This window comes from Calonectris borealis, chromosome 34 (assembly GCF_964195595.1).
Source record: "Calonectris borealis chromosome 34, bCalBor7.hap1.2, whole genome shotgun sequence".
Classification (NCBI taxonomy): domain Eukaryota; kingdom Metazoa; phylum Chordata; class Aves; order Procellariiformes; family Procellariidae; genus Calonectris; species Calonectris borealis.
This window is the reverse complement of record NC_134345.1, coordinates 584,798-601,124: the sequence shown is the minus strand read 5'-3', so window position 1 is coordinate 601,124 and position 16,327 is coordinate 584,798. Positions and strand designations below refer to the sequence as shown.

General features: G+C 71.1%; 1 protein-coding gene across 1 annotated transcript; it reads left to right on the top strand.

Moving 5' to 3' along the window:
- The first annotated feature begins 579 nt into the window (after positions 1-579).
- L1CAM (L1 cell adhesion molecule) lies at positions 580-16,048 on the top strand. The gene is made up of 26 exons (XM_075134875.1): positions 580-661; positions 1,357-1,462; positions 1,533-1,720; positions 2,343-2,465; positions 3,151-3,321; positions 4,060-4,171; positions 4,282-4,466; positions 5,309-5,440; positions 5,958-6,101; positions 6,877-6,988; positions 7,068-7,234; positions 7,822-7,981; positions 8,061-8,185; positions 8,444-8,545; positions 8,969-9,166; positions 9,547-9,617; positions 10,091-10,316; positions 10,987-11,105; positions 11,281-11,506; positions 11,878-12,000; positions 12,508-12,681; positions 13,176-13,298; positions 13,689-13,853; positions 14,308-14,439; positions 14,849-14,921; positions 15,682-16,048. Exons 1-26 carry the CDS (start codon positions 580-582, stop codon positions 15,896-15,898), a joined length of 3,756 nt encoding a protein of 1,251 aa, XP_074990976.1. The 3' UTR covers positions 15,899-16,048.
- The last annotated feature ends 279 nt before the right edge of the window (positions 16,049-16,327 follow it).

Genomic DNA, 16,327 nt, shown 5'->3' with positions numbered 1-16,327 from the left:
TGTCCACGGGTGGGGGTGGGGGCAGGGAGGGGCCCCTTCTGTGAGGGCGGGGCGGGTGGGGGGTCCCTGCGGGGGGGGGGGGGTGTCCCGGTCCCTCCCAGCCCCCCCCCCAGGAATGCGGGGTCAACAAGGGACCTTTGTTCCCGCCGGGGCCGCCCCCGCTTCCGCCCTGGGGGGGCGCGGGGGGGCCGGATGCCGGGGTGCCGGGGGGGCGGGGCGGGATCGGTCCCCGCTGCGGGAGGGAGCTGTCCCGGGTGCCCTGTCCAGGGTGCTGAAGGGCGGGGGGGGGGGGGGCGCTCGGGCCGTGGGTCCCCTGCGGGGATGGGGGGGGCGTCGCTCGGGTCCCGAGCCAAGGTGACAGGTTCCCTCATTAGCCGTTGCCATGGTAACGGGCGCATCCGTGGGGGGGGGAGGGGAGGGGAGGCGGTGGCTGCCACACAATGGAGCTGGGGGGGGCGGGGGGGGTCCCGGACGCCTGGGTCCCCCCCCACCCTCCCCGAGGCCGGGGTCCCCCGAGTCACCCCGTTCCGCCCCCCCCCCCCCCCCCCCCCCAGGCCACCGCTGCCGCCGGCCCCGGCCATGGCTCTGCCCCGGGGTCTCGGCCTCCTCCTGCTGCTGGCGCTGGGGGGGCCCGGCGCCGCCATCACCATCCCCCCGGAGTGTGAGTGGGGCGGGGGGGCCTTGCACGGAGCCGGGGGGCGGGGCTTGCACGCTTGCACGAGGGGCCGCTTGCACGAGGGCCGCCCGCGCCTTTGCACGAGGACTCTTTGCACGCTTGCCCCCTCGCACGAGGACCCCTCGCACGCTCGCTCCCCTCCGCCTCGCACGGCCGCTCACGAGGGCCCCGTGGCCCCGCGCGCCCGGGGGGAGCCCCCCGCTCACTGCTGTGTCTCTCCCCCTTCTGCCCCCCCGGGACGGTGCAGATGGTCTGCACGAGCGTGAGTCTGGGGGAGTCCTGGGAGCCTCCGGGGGGGTCCTGGGTGGTTCTGGGGTCCCTGGGGGGAGGGTCTTGGGGGGCCTCTGGGTGGCTCTGAGGACCCTGGGGGTCTCTTTGGGGCCTGGGGAGGGTCCCCGGGGGTCCCTGAGGTGCCCAGCGTGGTGTCCTGGGTGGTCCCTATGGGGTCCCTGGGGGGTGCCAGGGTGGTCTGTTGGGGGTCTGGGGTCCCCAAGTGTCTTTGGGGGGCTCCTGGGGGCCCTGAGGGGGTCCCTGTGAGTCTGGGGAGGGGTCCCTGGGGGGGGTCCTGAGGGCCCTATGGGGTCCCTGGGGGTCCTGGGGGAGTCTTGGGGGTGCCTGGGGTGTCCCCAGGGGTGCTGGGGTGTCCCCGGGTGTCCCACCCGCTGACCCCCCCCCCGCAGTCCTGCAGCCCCCCGAGCTGACGGAGCAGCCCCAGGAGCAGCTCGTCGTCTTCCCCAGCGACGACGTCGTCCTCAAGTGCTCCGCCACCGGCAACCCCCCTGTCCAGTGAGTGTCCCCCCGCGTCCCCTGTGTCCCCCGCGTCCCCTCGCGGTGACGGTGACGCCCCCGCCCGCAGGTACCGCTGGACGCGGGAGGACCAGCCCTTCGTCCCCGAGGAGCACCCGGGGGTGACGCTGGCCCCGGGCGCGGGGACACTGGTCATCAACGCCAGCCTGGCCGGGCGCCTGCAGGGCCGGTACCGCTGCTTCGCTGCCAACTCCCTGGGCACCGCCCTCTCCCTCGAGGCCCGCGTCATCGCCGAGAGTGAGACGGGGACCCCAAGACCCCCGGGGACCCCAAGACCCCCCCGGGCAGCCTCTGCCCTCTCCTGGGCCCCTCCAAATTCCCCCCTGGGTGACCCAAAACCTGCCCTGAAGGTCCCCTGAATCTCCCAAAAGCTGCCCTGGGGTCTCCTAAATCCCCCCAGGGTGCCCCAGAGCCCCCTGAGGGTCCCCTACATCCCCCCCAGAACCCAATGAGGGTCCCCTAAAATCCCCCTGGGAGCCCTCCAGATCTCACAGGGTCCTCCTAGGTCCTCCCCCACCCGCAATTCCCTGCCATGACCCCTCACTCAAGGCTCAGACACCGAGGTCCCTGGCTGGTTTGGGGGGGCAGGGGAACCCCCTGGACGTGGGGATCCCTGGCTGGTTTGGGGGGGCAGGGGGAACCCCCTGGACGCGGGGATCCCTGGCTGGTTTGGGGGGGCAGGGGGAACCCCCTGGACGCGGGAATCCCTGGCTGGTTTGGGGGGGCAGTGGGAACCCCCTGGATGCGGGGATCCCTGGCTGGTTTGGGGGGGCAGGGGGAACCCCCTGGATGCGGGGATCCCTGGCTGGTTTGGGGGTCCCCCGGACGCCCGTGCACCCCCAGCCGTTGTGGTCCCCAGACACGCCGCAGTGGCCCAAGGAGAAGGTGATGCCGGTGGAGGTGGAGGAGGGGGACCCCGTGGTGCTGCCCTGTGACCCCCCCAAGAGTGCCGTGCCCCCCAAGATCTACTGGCTCAACAGCCGTGAGCAACCGGGGCAGGGCTGGGGGGGCTGATCCTGCACCCCTTGTACGCGGCTCCCCCTGCACCCCCTTATCCCCTCACCCTGCTGCACCCCCATACTGCCCCTGGCACCCCCTGCACCCCCATAAACCCCCTGCACCCTGTTGCACCCCTGGGATGCCCCTGCACCCCATTGCAGCCCCCTCAACCCCATGGGACCCCCCTGACAGCCCCCTGCACCCCATTGCACCCCATGGGACCCCCCTGCACTCCCATAACCCCCCTGACACCCCATAGCACCTGGGATCCCCCCAATTCCCATTGCACCCCCACAACCCCATGCGACCCCCCTGACACTCCCCTGCACCCCGTTGCACCCCTGGGACCCCCCAATCACCCTGCACCCCCCAATCCCATGGGACCCCCCTGCACCCCCATAACCCCCCCGACGTAGCACCTGGGATCCCCCCGATTCCCCCTGCACCCCATTGCACCCCCACAGCACCCCTGGGGTCCCGATACCCCTCGCCTCCCCCTCTCCAGGCCCCCTTGCCCCTCACCACGCCCCGTCGCCCTCCCAACACTCCGTTGCACCCCCCTCCCAAGCGTGCTGCCCCCCACCCTGTTTCCCTGTGCCCCTACAGGCAGGGCGGGGGCCTGGGGGTGACGGGGACCCCCTGAGCCCCCCGTGTCCCCCCCCCCCCAGGCATCGTGCACATCGCGCAGGACGCGCGGGTGAGCATGGGGCAGGACGGGTTCCTCTACTTTGCCAACGCGCTGGTGGGCGACAGCCACCCCGACTACATCTGCCACGCCCACTACCTGGGACCCCGCACCATCATCCAGAAGGAGCCCCTCGACCTCCGCGTCGCCCCCAGTGCGTGGGGGGGGGCCGGGGACCCCCAACTTCCCCCCGGGACCCCTGCAGTTGCCCCCAGAACCCAGCTGCCCTAGGGACCCTCTAACCCCCTCCCCGTGTCACTCCTACCCCCAAATCACTTTTATGGGACCCTCTCCAGGGGACCCCATCTTAAAATCCCCCCTAAAACTCTCCTACAGCCCTCCAGCACCCATAAAACTGCCCCCTCCAGCAGAAGCCCCCCCAAACCATGGGGGTTTCCCCCAGAGAGGACCTCACTTTGGGATCTCCTCCCCCCTCAAGCCCCCAGAGCTGCCCCACCTTGGGGTCCCCCCTCAAAAAGCCCCCTGGAGACCCCCACTCCTTGGGAGGATGGTCTGGGGGGGTCTCTCAGGGGTGTGTAGGGGGGTCACTGGGGAGTATGGGGGCTCGGGGGGGGGCTGTTGGCATATGGGGCACCCCTAGGGCTCTGGGGGGGTCCCTGGAAGTATGAGGGGGGCTCTGGGGGGGTCCCTTGGTGTATGTGGGGGTCTGTGGGAGTATGAGGGGGGCTCTAGGAGGGTCCCTTGGTGTATGGGGGGGTCCTCAGAAATATGGGCAGGGGCCTCGGGCCTCATGAGGGGGGCTGTTGGTGTATGAAGGTCCCTGGGGCTTGGGGGGGAGCCCCTTGGTGTATGGGGGGTCCTCAGGAGTATGGGGGGGTTCTGGGGGGGTCTCTGGGGGTGCCCCCCCCGCTAACCCCCTTCCCCCCCCCAGGTAACTCGGTGCAGTCTCGCCGTCCCCGGCTCGTGGTGCCCCGGGACCCGCAGCCCCACCACGTCGCCCTGCGGGGGGGCACCCTGGTCCTCGAGTGCATTGCCGAGGGGCTGTGAGTCTGAGGGGGCCTGGGGAGGGGCTGGGGGTGTCGGGGGAGACCCAGGAGGGTCCCTGGGGCGCTGAGGGGGGCGTCCCGGCCCCCCTGGTGACGCGGGCCCCCAGCCCCACGCCGGCGGTGCGGTGGCAGCGGCTGAACGGGCCCCTGCCGCCGGGCCGGGCCTCGCTGGAGAACTTCAACAAGACGCTGCGGCTGCGGGCGGTGGAGGAGGCGGACGACGGCGAGTACGAGTGCGTGGCCGAGAACAGCCAGGGCCAGGCGAGCCGCAGCCACCTCGTCACCGTCGAGGGTACGGCACAGGGGGCCCTGGGAGGCACTGGGGTGGCTGCTGGGGGCACTGGGAGGCACTGGGATGGGTGCTGGGGGCGCTGGGGTGGGAGCTAGGGGCGCTGGGGTGGGAGCTAGGGGCAGTGGGAGGCACTGGGGTGGGTGCTGGGGGCACTGGGGTGGGAGCTAGGGGCACTGGGAGGCACTGGGAGCCACTGGGATTGGGACTGGGGGCACTGGGAGGCGCTGGGGTGGGTGCTGGTGGCACTGGGGTGGGTGCTGGGGGCACTGGGACGAGCTGGGGTGGGTGCTGGGGGCACTGGGAGGCACTGGGGTGGGTGCTGGGTGCACTGGGAGGCACTGGTATTGGGTCTGGGGGCACTGGGAGGCACTGGGGTGGGTGCTGGACGCACTGGGGTGGGAGCTAGTGGTACTGGGAGGCTCTGGGATTGGGACTGGGGGCACTGGGAGGCGCTGGGGTGGGTGCTGGTGGCACTGGGGAGGGAGCTATGGGGATTGGGGGCACTGGGAGCCGCTGGGGTGAATGCTGGGGGCACTGGGGAGGGAGCTATGGGCACTGGGAGGCACTGGGATCTGCTGGGGTGGGCACTGGGAACGCTGGGAGGCACTGGCAGGCGCTGGGGTGGGTGCTGGGGCACTGGGGTGGGAGCTGGGGGCACTGGGATTGGGACTGGGGGCACTGGGAGGCACTGGGGTGGGTGCTGGGGGGACTGGGGCGGGAGCTAGGGCCGCTGGGAGGCACTGGGAGGCCCTGGGGCGGGCAGCGGGCGGTGCTGTCAGGCACGGGGGCGGGTCTGGGGGTGCCGGGGGGCAGCGGGGGGTCCCCTGACCCCGCCCCCGCAGCGGCCCCGTACTGGGTGCGCCGCCCCCAGAGCGGGGTCTTCGGCCCCGGGGAGACGGCGGGACTGGACTGCCGGGTGGAGGGCAAGCCCCGGCCCCGCCTCGCCTGGCGCCTCAACGGGGTCCCCATCGAGGGTAGGGGGCGCGTGGGGTCCCTTGGGGGGTCCCGGGGGCTGGAGGGGGGTGTTGGGGGTCCCTGTGGCGTTTTGGGGTGCTCTGGGGTCCCTGTGGAAGACATTAGGGTCCCTGGGGGTGGTGTGGGGGTGGTGGTGGGGGGGTCCCTGGGTGTTTTGGGGTATCCCCGGGGAAGCAGTGGGGTCCCTGGGGATGTGGGGGGTCCCCGGGGTGGCTGTAGGGGTCCCCAGGGAGGGAGCGGGGGTCCCTGGGGGGGGGTGCGAGAGTCCCTGGGGATGTGGGGGGTCCCCGGGGTGGCTGTGGGATTCCCCAGGGAGGCAGCGGGGGTCTCTGGGGGGTGTTGGGGTCCCCAGGGAGGCAGCGGGGGTCCCTGGGGGTGTGAGGGGTCCCCGGGGTGGCTATAGGGGTCCCGGGGAGGCAGCAGGAGTTCCTGGGGGTGTGTGGGGGTCCCCAGCGAGGCAGCAGGGGTCCCTGGGGGTGCGGGGGTCCCGCGGGTGCCCTCACCCCCCCGTTGCAGAGGTGCCGGGGGCCGGCCGGTGGACGGTGCGGGAGGGCATGCTAGTGCTGTCCCGCCTGGAGCCCAACGACACGCTGGTGGCCCAGTGCGAGGCCCACAACCGCCACGGGCGCCTGCTGGCCAACGCCTTCGTCTACGTTGTGGGTGCGTGGGGGCCACCGGGAACCCCCCGGGCCACCGGGACCCCGTCCTGGCCACCTGGACCCCTCCCCGGGCACCCGCGTCCCCCCGCAGCCCTCCCCCTGCCAAGGGCGTTCCCCTGGGGAACCGCATCCCTACGGCAACAGGCTGCCCCTGGCAACCGTCCCTGTGGCGACGGCATCCCCCCCCTACAGCCGCATCCTCCCTGGCGACTGTCCCCGCGGCGATGGCGTCGCGTTGGCGACGGCATCCCCGTGTGATGGTGTTCCCCGGCCACAGATGTGGTTCCCGCCGCGACCGCATCCCCCCCCTTGGCAACCGCATCCCCCCCCTTGGCAACCACATCCCCATGGCAACCAGGTCTCCCCAGCAACTGCACGCCCCCCCAGCAACCATCCCTGAGTGACACCCTCCCCTGACAACCCCTTAGCAACCAGCCCCATGGCAACAGTGCCCCCCGTAGCAACCCCCTCCGTTGCGACCGGGCAACAGGCCCCTTGCCTAGCCGTCACCATGGCAACCCAGCCTGGAGATGGTTGCCGTGGCAACCTGCCTTATCAATCACTGCTCCCACAGCAACCCTGCTAGGCAGCTGTCGCCATGGTGATGGCCAGCTCTATGGCAACCAGGGTACCTGTTGCCATGGTGATGGCCGGGGCTGCCTCAATGTTCTGGGAGGGGAGTGGGAGATTCGGGGGGGGGTTGGGGGGGCCTGGGGGGTGGATTTGGGGCCCCGGGAGGATCCGGGCACCCCGTTCACTGCCCCGCGCCCCCCCAGAGCTGCCGGTGAAGATCCTGACGCCGGACGAGACGTCGTACGCGGTGGTGGAGAACCGGACGGTGTTCCTGCACTGCCGGGCCTTCGGGGCCCCCGCGCCCACCGTCGAGTGGTGAGAGCCCCCCCGGGCCCCCTTCCAGACCTCCCGGGCCCCCCAGTCCCCCCCCCCGACGCTCTGCCCCCCCCACCAGGCTGACGCCGGGGCTGGAGCCGGCCCTGCAGGACGACCGGGCCTTTGTCTTCACCAACGGGACCCTGCGGCTGGGCCCGGCAGCGCGGGGGGACGGGGGCCCCTTCACCTGCCGGGCCCACAACGCCCACAGCAACGCCAGCGTCGTCGCCCACCTCGACGTCAAAGGTACCGGCACCCTCGGGGACGCCCCCCAGCCCCCCTGGGACTGCCCAGGTCACTCAGTGACCCCCTGGGATGCCCCCCTGGAGCACCTTTGGGACCCCCAAATCCTTCCTGGGATCCCTCAGAGCCCCCCAGGACCCCCTAAATCCTTCCCAGGACCTTCCAGGGCTCTCCAGTCTCCCCCAGATCCTTCTCAGGATTCCCCAGAGCCTCCCAGGGACCCCCTAAATCTTTCCTGGGATCCACCAGAGTCTTCTTGGGACCCCCTTGAGCCCTCCTGTGCCCCCCAAATCCTTTCTGGGATCCTCCAGCCCCCCCAGGTCTCCTCTGGAATCCCCTAGAACCCTATAGAGCCCCCCAGATCTTTCCTGGCATCCCCAAGAGCCCTCCTGTGCCCCCCAAATCCTTCCTGAGACTCCTATATCCTCATTGGGGCCCCCCCCGAGCCCTCCCAGATCCTTCCCGGGACCCTCAGAGCCCCTTCAGGTTCCCCCAAATTCTTCCTGGGACCCTCAGAGCACTCCAGGGCCCCCCCAAATCCTTCCCGCCTCCCCTTGCCCCCCTGTTTAACCCTTTGCCGCCCGCGGCAGCGGCAACACGGATCGAGGTGCCCCCCCAGAGCGCGACGGCGAAGAAGGGGGAGACGGTGACCTTCCGCTGCGTGGCCACCTTTGACCCCGGGCTGGCCCCCCGCGGCCTCGAGTGGCGCCGGGATGGGCGGCTGCTGCGCGAAACAGCCGACAGTGACAAGTGAGGGGGCTGGGGGGGGAGACTGGGGGGTCCCACGGCCCCCCCCGGGTGGCTGACAGCGCCCGCCCCCTCCCCACAGGTACTCGCTGACCGGGGACACGCTGACGGTGGCCGGGGTGGACTACGCCGACCAGGGGACCTTCTCCTGCCGCGCCTGGACCCTCCTGGACGCCGTCGAGGCCGAGGCGCAGCTCCGTGTCGTGGGTGAGCTCCCCCCCCCGCCCCCAAACCCCAGGGGGGATGTGGGACCCTGCTGCGGGGGCCCCCCAAATCCTCCCGAGGTGCCACTGCGCCCATGGCTGGGTCTGCCCTGCTTCTGCCTCCGTTACCCCTAGTTCTGCTGTGATTCTGCCCCAGTTCTGCCCCAGTTCTGCCCCAGTACTGCCCCAGTGACCCCAGTTCTGCCCCCGTCACACCAGTTCTGCCCCACTGCCCCCCACTAACTGCCCTGACCCCCCCCAGGCCGGCCGGGCCCCGTGCGGGAGCTGCAGGTGCTGGAGGTGGGCGAGCGCCAGGTCCGGCTCACCTGGACCCCGGGGGACGAGCACAACAGCCCCGTGGAGAGTAAGGGGGGGCTGGGAAGTCCTGGGGGGGTCCCGGGGGTCTCCAGGGGGAGACCTGGAGAGGGGAGATCAGGGGGAGCTGGGGTGCCTGGGGGGGGCTATGGGGAGGTCAGGACGTGTCGGGGGCAGTTCAGGCCTGTTGGGAGCTGATGGGGTCCTGGAGGGGGTCTGGGGGGTTTCACAGGGTCCTGGGGGGATTTGGGGTGTCTGGGGGGGGGTGTCAGGGTGGTCTTGGAGGGGTTCAGAGGTCATGGGGGGGGCTGAGGGGTTTGGGGGAACCGGAGGGGTTCAGGGGGTGTCCTGGTGTTCAGGGAGGGGCCTGGGGTTGTCAGGGTGGGAGGAGGGCGGAGGCAGTGGGGATTTGGGGGTGCTGGGGGGGTTCGGGGGCCACCTCTAACCCCTCCCCTCCGCCCGCGCCCCCCAGAGTTCGTGGTGGAGGAGGAGGAGGGCATCTTCGCGCCCGGGCGCTTCGTGGAGCGGCTGACGGTGCCGGGGGAGCAGCCCTGGGCCCCCCTCACCCTCTCGCCCTACGGCCGCTACCGCTTCCGGGTGCTGGCGGCCAACGCCTACGGCCGGGGGGAGCCAAGCGCCCCCAGCGCCCCCATTTCCACCCCCCCCGCGGGTGAGTGCCCACTGGGACCCCAAAACCCCCATCTTCACCCCCCCGCTGGGTAAATGCCCTCCCAAATTCTGCCCGGGGACCTGCAACACCCCCCCGCAGTGCCCCATTGCCACCCCCTGGCAGGTAAGTGCTTCCCAGGCACCCTGGGGACCCCAAAACCCCTTTGCCCCCCCCCAGGTAAGACCCCCCCCCAAATGCTCCTGGGGACCATGAACCACCCCAAAGGGACCCCAATCCTCCAGGGGGACCCCCACGCCCCCATATCCCACATCCGACTGGTACTGACCACCCGAAGGGGTTGGGGGGTGTCTCTAAGCCCCCCCCAAAAGGTCTGCGGGAATCTGAGGGGGGTCTCTGAGCCTCCATCCCCCCCCCCCCAGCCCCCGAGCGCAACCCTGGGGGGGTGAAGGGTGAAGGCAACGAGACCAACAACCTGGTCATCACCTGGCAGGTACTGGGGACCCAGGCGCCCGGGAGGGGGGGCTGCGGGGAGCTGGGGGGGGCTGGGGGACCCCAGTGGGGGTTTGGGGGGATCGGGGGGGACTGGAGCAGGGTTGGGAGGAGTGGGAAGGTGAGGGCAGGTTTGGGGTGGGGGGCTTGGGGCAGGTTTGGGGGGGCTCTGGGGGTATCAGGGTAGACTTGGAGGGCTCTGGGTGGGCTCGGGGCAGGTTTGGGAGGCTTGGGGTGGGTTTGGGGGGGTCCCTTCAGCTTGGGGCAGGTTTGGGGGGGTCAGAGGGGCCTGGAGCTGCTTGGGGGGGTTCCTGTGTCTCGGGTTCTGGGAGACGTGGGGTAGGTTTCGGGGGCCCCTCTATGCTGGGAGAGCTTTGGGGAGCTCAGAGGGAGCTGGGAGGGTCCCTCGGGGTTTGGGGAGCCTGGGGGGTGGATTTGGGGGTTCGGGGGGGGGCACTGAGGTCCTGCCCGCAGCCGCTGGCGCCGGGGGAGTGGAACGCGGCCGAGGTGCGGTACCGGGTGCAATGGCGGGCGCTGGAGCCGGCCCTGGGCCACTGGCACGAGGAGACGGTGGGGGGCCCCCCCGTCGTGGTGGGGGGCACCCCCACCTTCAGCCCCTACGAGATCCGGGTGCAGGCGGTCAACAGCGCCGGGAAGGGCCCCGAGCCCCCCATCATCGTCGGCTACTCGGGAGAGGACCGTGAGTCGGGGCCCCCCAAAACCCCCTGTGCGGGGTGGGGGGCAATTGTGGGGGCAGAGAGACTCTCGGGGGGGAGGACCCCAAATCTGGGGGTCCTGGGAGACCCACAACAGTGGAGGACCTCAAATCTGGGGGTCCCAAAGGTGGGGAGACCCCAAATCTAGGGATGCTGAGAGACATCAAGGTGGGGGTCCCCAGTTCTGGGGGTGCTGGGAAACACCAAGGTGGGGACATCCCAAATCTGGGGATGCTGGGAGACCCCCAACAGGGGAGGACCCCAAATCTGGGGGTGCCAAGACCCGAAGATGGGGAGACCCCGAATCTAGGGGTGCTGAGAGACCCCAGGCTGGGTGTCCCCAATTCTGGGGGTGGAGAGACCCTGGGGAGGGGGGTGAGTCTCAGATTGGGGGGTGCTAAGAGACCCCAGGGTGGGGGGACCCCGAATCTGGGCTGCAGAGTCATGGAGAAGGGGAGACCCAGATCTAGGGGTGCATTTTGGGGGTCCTCTCTGGGACTAACCCATACTGGGGGTGGGGTTGGAGGCTTCCCATTTTGGGGGGCCCTCTCTCTGCGGATCTCCTGGGGGATGCCCACGTTGGGGGTCCTCCAGGGGTTTGCAGCCCCCCCACTGTGTGGTTTTGGGGGCTCACACTGCTTCCCCCCCCCCCAGTGCCACTGGTGTACCCCGAAAACGTGGGGGTGGAGATCCTGAACAGCACCAGCGTGCGGGTGCGCTGGAGCCTGGCGGGAGCCCCCCGAGACCTGCGCGGGCACCTCCGGGGATTTCGGGTAGGGGGGCCTGGGGGGCAACGGGCAAGGGGATTTGGGGGGTGAGGGGGGGCTGCTGGGGACGGGGAGCAGCGATGGGGGTACAGGGGGGCTGTGGGGTTTGGGGGGGCGGCTCAGGGGCGCCGAGGCAGCTTCGGGGGGGTCCCTGCTGCCTGACATGCCCCCCCCACCCCAGGTGCTGTACTGGCGTGAGGGCTGGGTGGGGGAGCGGGCGCGCCGGCAGGCCCCCCCCACCCACCCCGGGGGGCACCCCGGGGTGCTGACGGTGCCCGGCGAGGCCAGCGGGGTGCTGCTGGGGGGGCTGCGCCCCTGGAGCCGCTACCGCCTCCAGGTCGTCGTCTTCAATGGGCGGGGGGACGGCCCCCCCAGCGACGAGATCCGCTTCGACACCCCCGAGGGAGGTGAGGCCCCTCCCGGGGACCCCCACACCTCCCCCAGACCCCCGAAATCTGCCCTAGGGACCCCAGGGAACCCCAGCCCTGTGTTGGGGACCCCTAAGAACCTCTGAGGCCCCCCAATTGCCCCTGAGAGCCCCTAACTCCATCCCTGGGACCCCCCAACCCTGCCCAGGGGACCCCCAAATACCCCTGGAGACCCCCAAATGCCCCTGGAGACCGCCAACAGCCTCCTGGCTCCCCTCTGTCCCCAGTGTGCTTGTCCCCTCTCCCCATTTTGGGGGTCTCCTCTGTCCCTGAGGGGGTCCCTACACTCCCCGGTGGGGGGACCCCCGCCTTGGCGGTTCGGGGGTCCCTGACGCTGCCCCCCCCGCCAGTGCCGGGCCCCCCCGAGGAGCTGCACGTGGAGCGCGTGGGCGAGACGACCCTGGCCCTGGAGTGGAAGCGTCCGCGGCACCCCAACGGCATCCTCACCGGCTTCCTGCTCCAGTACCGCCAGGGTCCGCTGCTGGGGGCACTGGGAGGCACTGGGGGACACTGGGAGGGGGCTCTGGGAGCACTGAGGGGGCACTGGGAGCACGGGGCAGGCTCTAGGAGTGCTGGGAGGGGTACTGGGAGCACTGGGAGGGGATACTGGGAATGCTGGGGGACACTGAGAACTCGGGGGCACTGGGGGTGCTGGGTGAGCTACTGGGAGCACTGGGAGGGGGTACTGGCAGCACTGGGGGTGCTTGGGGGCATTTGGGGGTGTCTGGGGCAGTGTGGGGGGTATGTGGGGGTTTGGGGGGCTTCAGGGGAGGTTGGGGGAGTACGGGGGGGAGCGGGGGGACACGTGGGAATGTGTGGGATTTAGGGGGGCTTTGGACGGGACTTTGGGGGGTGTTTGGGAGTTTGGAGGGGCACGGGGGGTGTTTGGGGATGTGCGTGGGCATTGGGGGGGTTATGGGGGGTGTTTGGGGGGGGGCTGTGGGGGTGTTTGGGGTGGGGGTGCTGAGGCTGCCCCGCAGTGAACCAGACGGAGGGGGGGCTGCCCGACGAGCTCTCCTTCCCCGCCGGGACCCTCAACACCACCCTGGGGCGCCTGGCCCCCCGCGGCCGCTACCGCTTCGCCCTGCGCGCCGTGACGCGCCAGGGGCCCGGCCCCGCCCTGCTGCGCCAGGGCAGCCTGCTCCCCGAGCCCGGTGGGTACCCCCAGGGGGTGTGCTGAGACCCCCACGGGGGGCGCGGAGACCGCCAGGGTAGCCCCAAAACCACCACGGGGGAGGGGGGTCTGGAAATGGCAGGGGGAGCCTTGAGACCCCCGTGGGGGACCCTGACACCGTCGGGGGGACCATGAAACCACCAGAGGGGCCCCGAAACCACCACGGAGTGTGCTGAGACCCCCACGGGGGGCTCGGAGACCGCCAGAGTAGCCCCAAAAGCACCACGGGGGGGGTCTGGAAATGGCAGGGGGGGCCTTGAGACCCCCAGGTGGGCCTTGGGGGACCCCGAGACACTTGGCAGGGCCCCAAAATGCCCAGGCAGGGCTGATCCTGGGGGTGCTCCGTTCTCGGGGACCCCAATACCAGGGGGGACCCCAGATGCTGGCTGTCATCCCCACCACATGGGGGGCTGCTGAACATGGGGGAAAGGGGGGGGATCCCCCCGTTTTTGCTGAGCTCCGCCCCCCCCGCAGTGCTGCCGGTGCTGGGGAGCGTGGAGGTGCGCGAGGTGGGGGAGGACTTCACCCTCCTGCACTGGACCCTCGCCCACCCCCAGGCCAACATCGAGTTCGAGGTCCAGTACATGAGCAAAACCAGTAAGGGCGGCCCACTGGGACTTGGCGGGGGGGGGCAGGGGGGTGGGTATGGGGGGTCCGGGTGGGGTTTGGGGGCTCCTGAGCGGGGAGAGGTGAGGCAGGGAGGGGGAAAATGGGGTTTGGGGAGTCCCGCGTGGGGCTTGGGGGGGCTCTGGGTAAGGGGGGGGGGGGCCCTTGGGTAGCAGCAGTGGGGTGGGGTGATGTGGGGTGAGGGGGGGTTCCACGGGGGGTTTTGGGGAGCCCCTGGGTGCGTTTTGATGGGGGGACGGGGCTTAGGACGTCCCAGGAAAAGAGGGGGTGAGGGGTGTGGGGGTCTCCCGTGGGGCTCTGGGGGAGGTGTGTGTGTGGGGGGGTCTCCCCGCTGTCGGTGACCCCCCGCCCCCCCCGCAGCGGAGGAGCCCTGGCGCACCTCGGGGCGCGCCAACTCCTCGCTGGGGCTGTACCGCCTGGGGGACCTGCGCCCCGGCACCTCCTACCGCGTCCAGTTCGTGGGGCGCAACCACTCGGGCGAGCGCGTGGCCTTCTGGGAGAGCGTGGTGCAGACCAACGGCACGCGTGAGTCCCCCCCGGCCCCCCCGGACCCCCCCGGGCCCCCCCCCCCGTGGACCCCTCCCAAACACGCTTTCCTCCCGTGAGCAGCCTCGAAACCACCGCTGCTGCGCCGGGGACCCACGAAACCGCCTTTTTCCCCCCTGAGGGGACCCCTGAAACGCCCTCCAGCCGTGTCAGAGCCCCCTGAACCCCCCTTTTCTCCCCGAGGGGACCCCTGAAACCGCCTCCAGCTGCCTCGGGGCACCCTGAAACCCCCCTCCCTTTCCCCCGAGGGGACCCTTGAAACCCCCCCCGAGCTGCTTCCGGTCCCCTTGAAACCACCTTTTCCCCCCAACCCCCCCGAGTGCATGGGGAACCCCCCAAAACCGCTCCTTCCCCAGCCAGGCTGCTCGGGGGGTGCTGGGAGGGGTCCCCAACGGTGGTTGTACCCCCCCCACTGACACACCTCGCCCCCCAGTCGTGCCGAGCCCCGCGGGCGGCTTCGCCACCGAGGGCTGGTTCATCGGCTTCGTCAGCGCCGTGGTGCTGCTGCTCCTCCTCCTCCTCATCCTCTGCTTCATCAAGCGCAGCAAGGGGGGCAAGTATTCGGGTGAGCCCAGAGCCCCCCCGCACCCCCCCCGCACCCCCCCCAAACCCTTGGGGGCCCTTGGGACCTTGCAGACCCCCCCCTGCTGCATCCTCAAGGCCACTGACGCTTTCCTCGAGGTTTTGGGGGGGGTCCCCTAAGTTATGGGGGGGGTCCCCTAAGTTATGGGGGGGGTTCCTTGAGTTATAGGGGGGTCCCTTGAATTATGGGGGGGTCCCCAAGGCTTGGGGAGGGGGGTCTCTAATTTGAGGGAGGGGTCCCCAAGGCTGGGGGGGTATTTAGGGGGGGGATGACACACATGGGGAGGGTTCCGAGGCCCTGGGGGGGGTGTTCCTTAGGTGTGGGGGGTCCCCATAGCTGGGGGGGGTCCCGGGGGGTCCCGGCCCCCCCGAACCGAGTGGTGCCCCCCCAGTGAAGGACAAGGAGGACACGCAGGTGGACTCGGAGGCCCGGCCCATGAAGGACGAGACCTTCGGGGAGTACAGGTGAGGGGCGGGGCCTGGCCGGGGGGGCGGGGCCTGGCAAAGGGAGGCGGAGCTTATCGCGGTAGGCGGGGCCAGAGCTGCTGGGCGCCCTCTGCTGCACCCCGCCGAACTGCCCCCTCCCTTCACTCACTGCCCCCCCCCACTAATTGCCCCTCCCCAATTGCCCCCCTCTCACTAATTGCTCGCCTCCCCGTTAACTGTGTGTCCCCGTCCCCCCCCCCCAATTGCCCCCAGGGACGGGGCTTCAGCTCCAGCCCCCCCCCCCCCGCTTTTGCCCCCCTCCCCTGACGCTTTGTCTCTCCCCGCTGCCGCCTTGGCTAACGCAGGTCCCTGGAGAGGTAAGGGGGGGGCTGGGGCCCCTGGGGAGGCTGCTGGACCCCGGGGGGGGTCACCGCACCCCCTGGGGGGGCCGCCGGACGCTGGGGTGCCTGGGGGGGGTGTGGGGAGGCTGTTGGACCTGCAGGGTGGGGGGCACCCTGGACATGGGCCCTCGTGCAAGGGGGTGGTCTTCGTGTAAGGGGGGGGGTCCTTATACAAGGGGGGGTCCTCGTGCAAAGGGGGGGTCCTCGTGCATGCGTCCCCCCTCCCAGCAGCCACTCGCATGCCCTCGTGCCCCCTGACCCTCCCTGGCACCCCGTCCCCACGTCCCCCAGCACGGGGCGGTGACGGTGGCGATGGGGTGGTGGTGGCAACGGGGTGGCGGTGGCAATGGCGGTGGCAACGGGGTGGCGGTGGCGGTGACGGTGCGGTGCCGGTGCAGTGACGGCGAGGAGAAGGCCTCGGGCAGCTCGGGGCGGTCGCTGGCAGCCGCCGGGGCGGCGCTGGGCAGTGACGACAGCCTGGCGGGGTACGGGGGCAGCGCCGACGTCCAGTTCAACGAGGACGGCTCCTTCATCGGCCAGTACAGCGGCGCCCGCGGCACCGCCGCCGGCAGCTCCGGCCCCGCCAGCCCCTCCGCCGCCCCCCCCCTCGACTAGCCGGGACCCCCCAGGCTGGCGGGGATGGGGAGCCCCCACAGAGCTGGGGAGTCCCCATGGCATTGGGGGAGCCCCCACGGTGCTGGGGACCCCTCCATGGCAAAATGGGAGCCCCCACGGCACTGGGGGAGCCCCCACGGAGCTGGGGACCCCCCCGTGGCATTGGGGGAGCCCCCACGGTGCTGGGGACCCCTCCATGGCAAAATGGGAGCCCCCACGGCACTGGGGGAACCCCCATGGTGCTGGGGACCCCTCCATGGCATTGGGGGAGCCCCCATGGTGCTGGGGACCCCCCCACTGGCAAAATGGGAGCCCCCACGGCACTGGGAACCCCCCCTAGCACTGGGGGAGCCCCCACGGCACTGGGGATGCCCCCAAGCCAAAAAGGGACCCCCAGAGACCCCCAGCAAAGGGCTCCCCCCCCCCCAG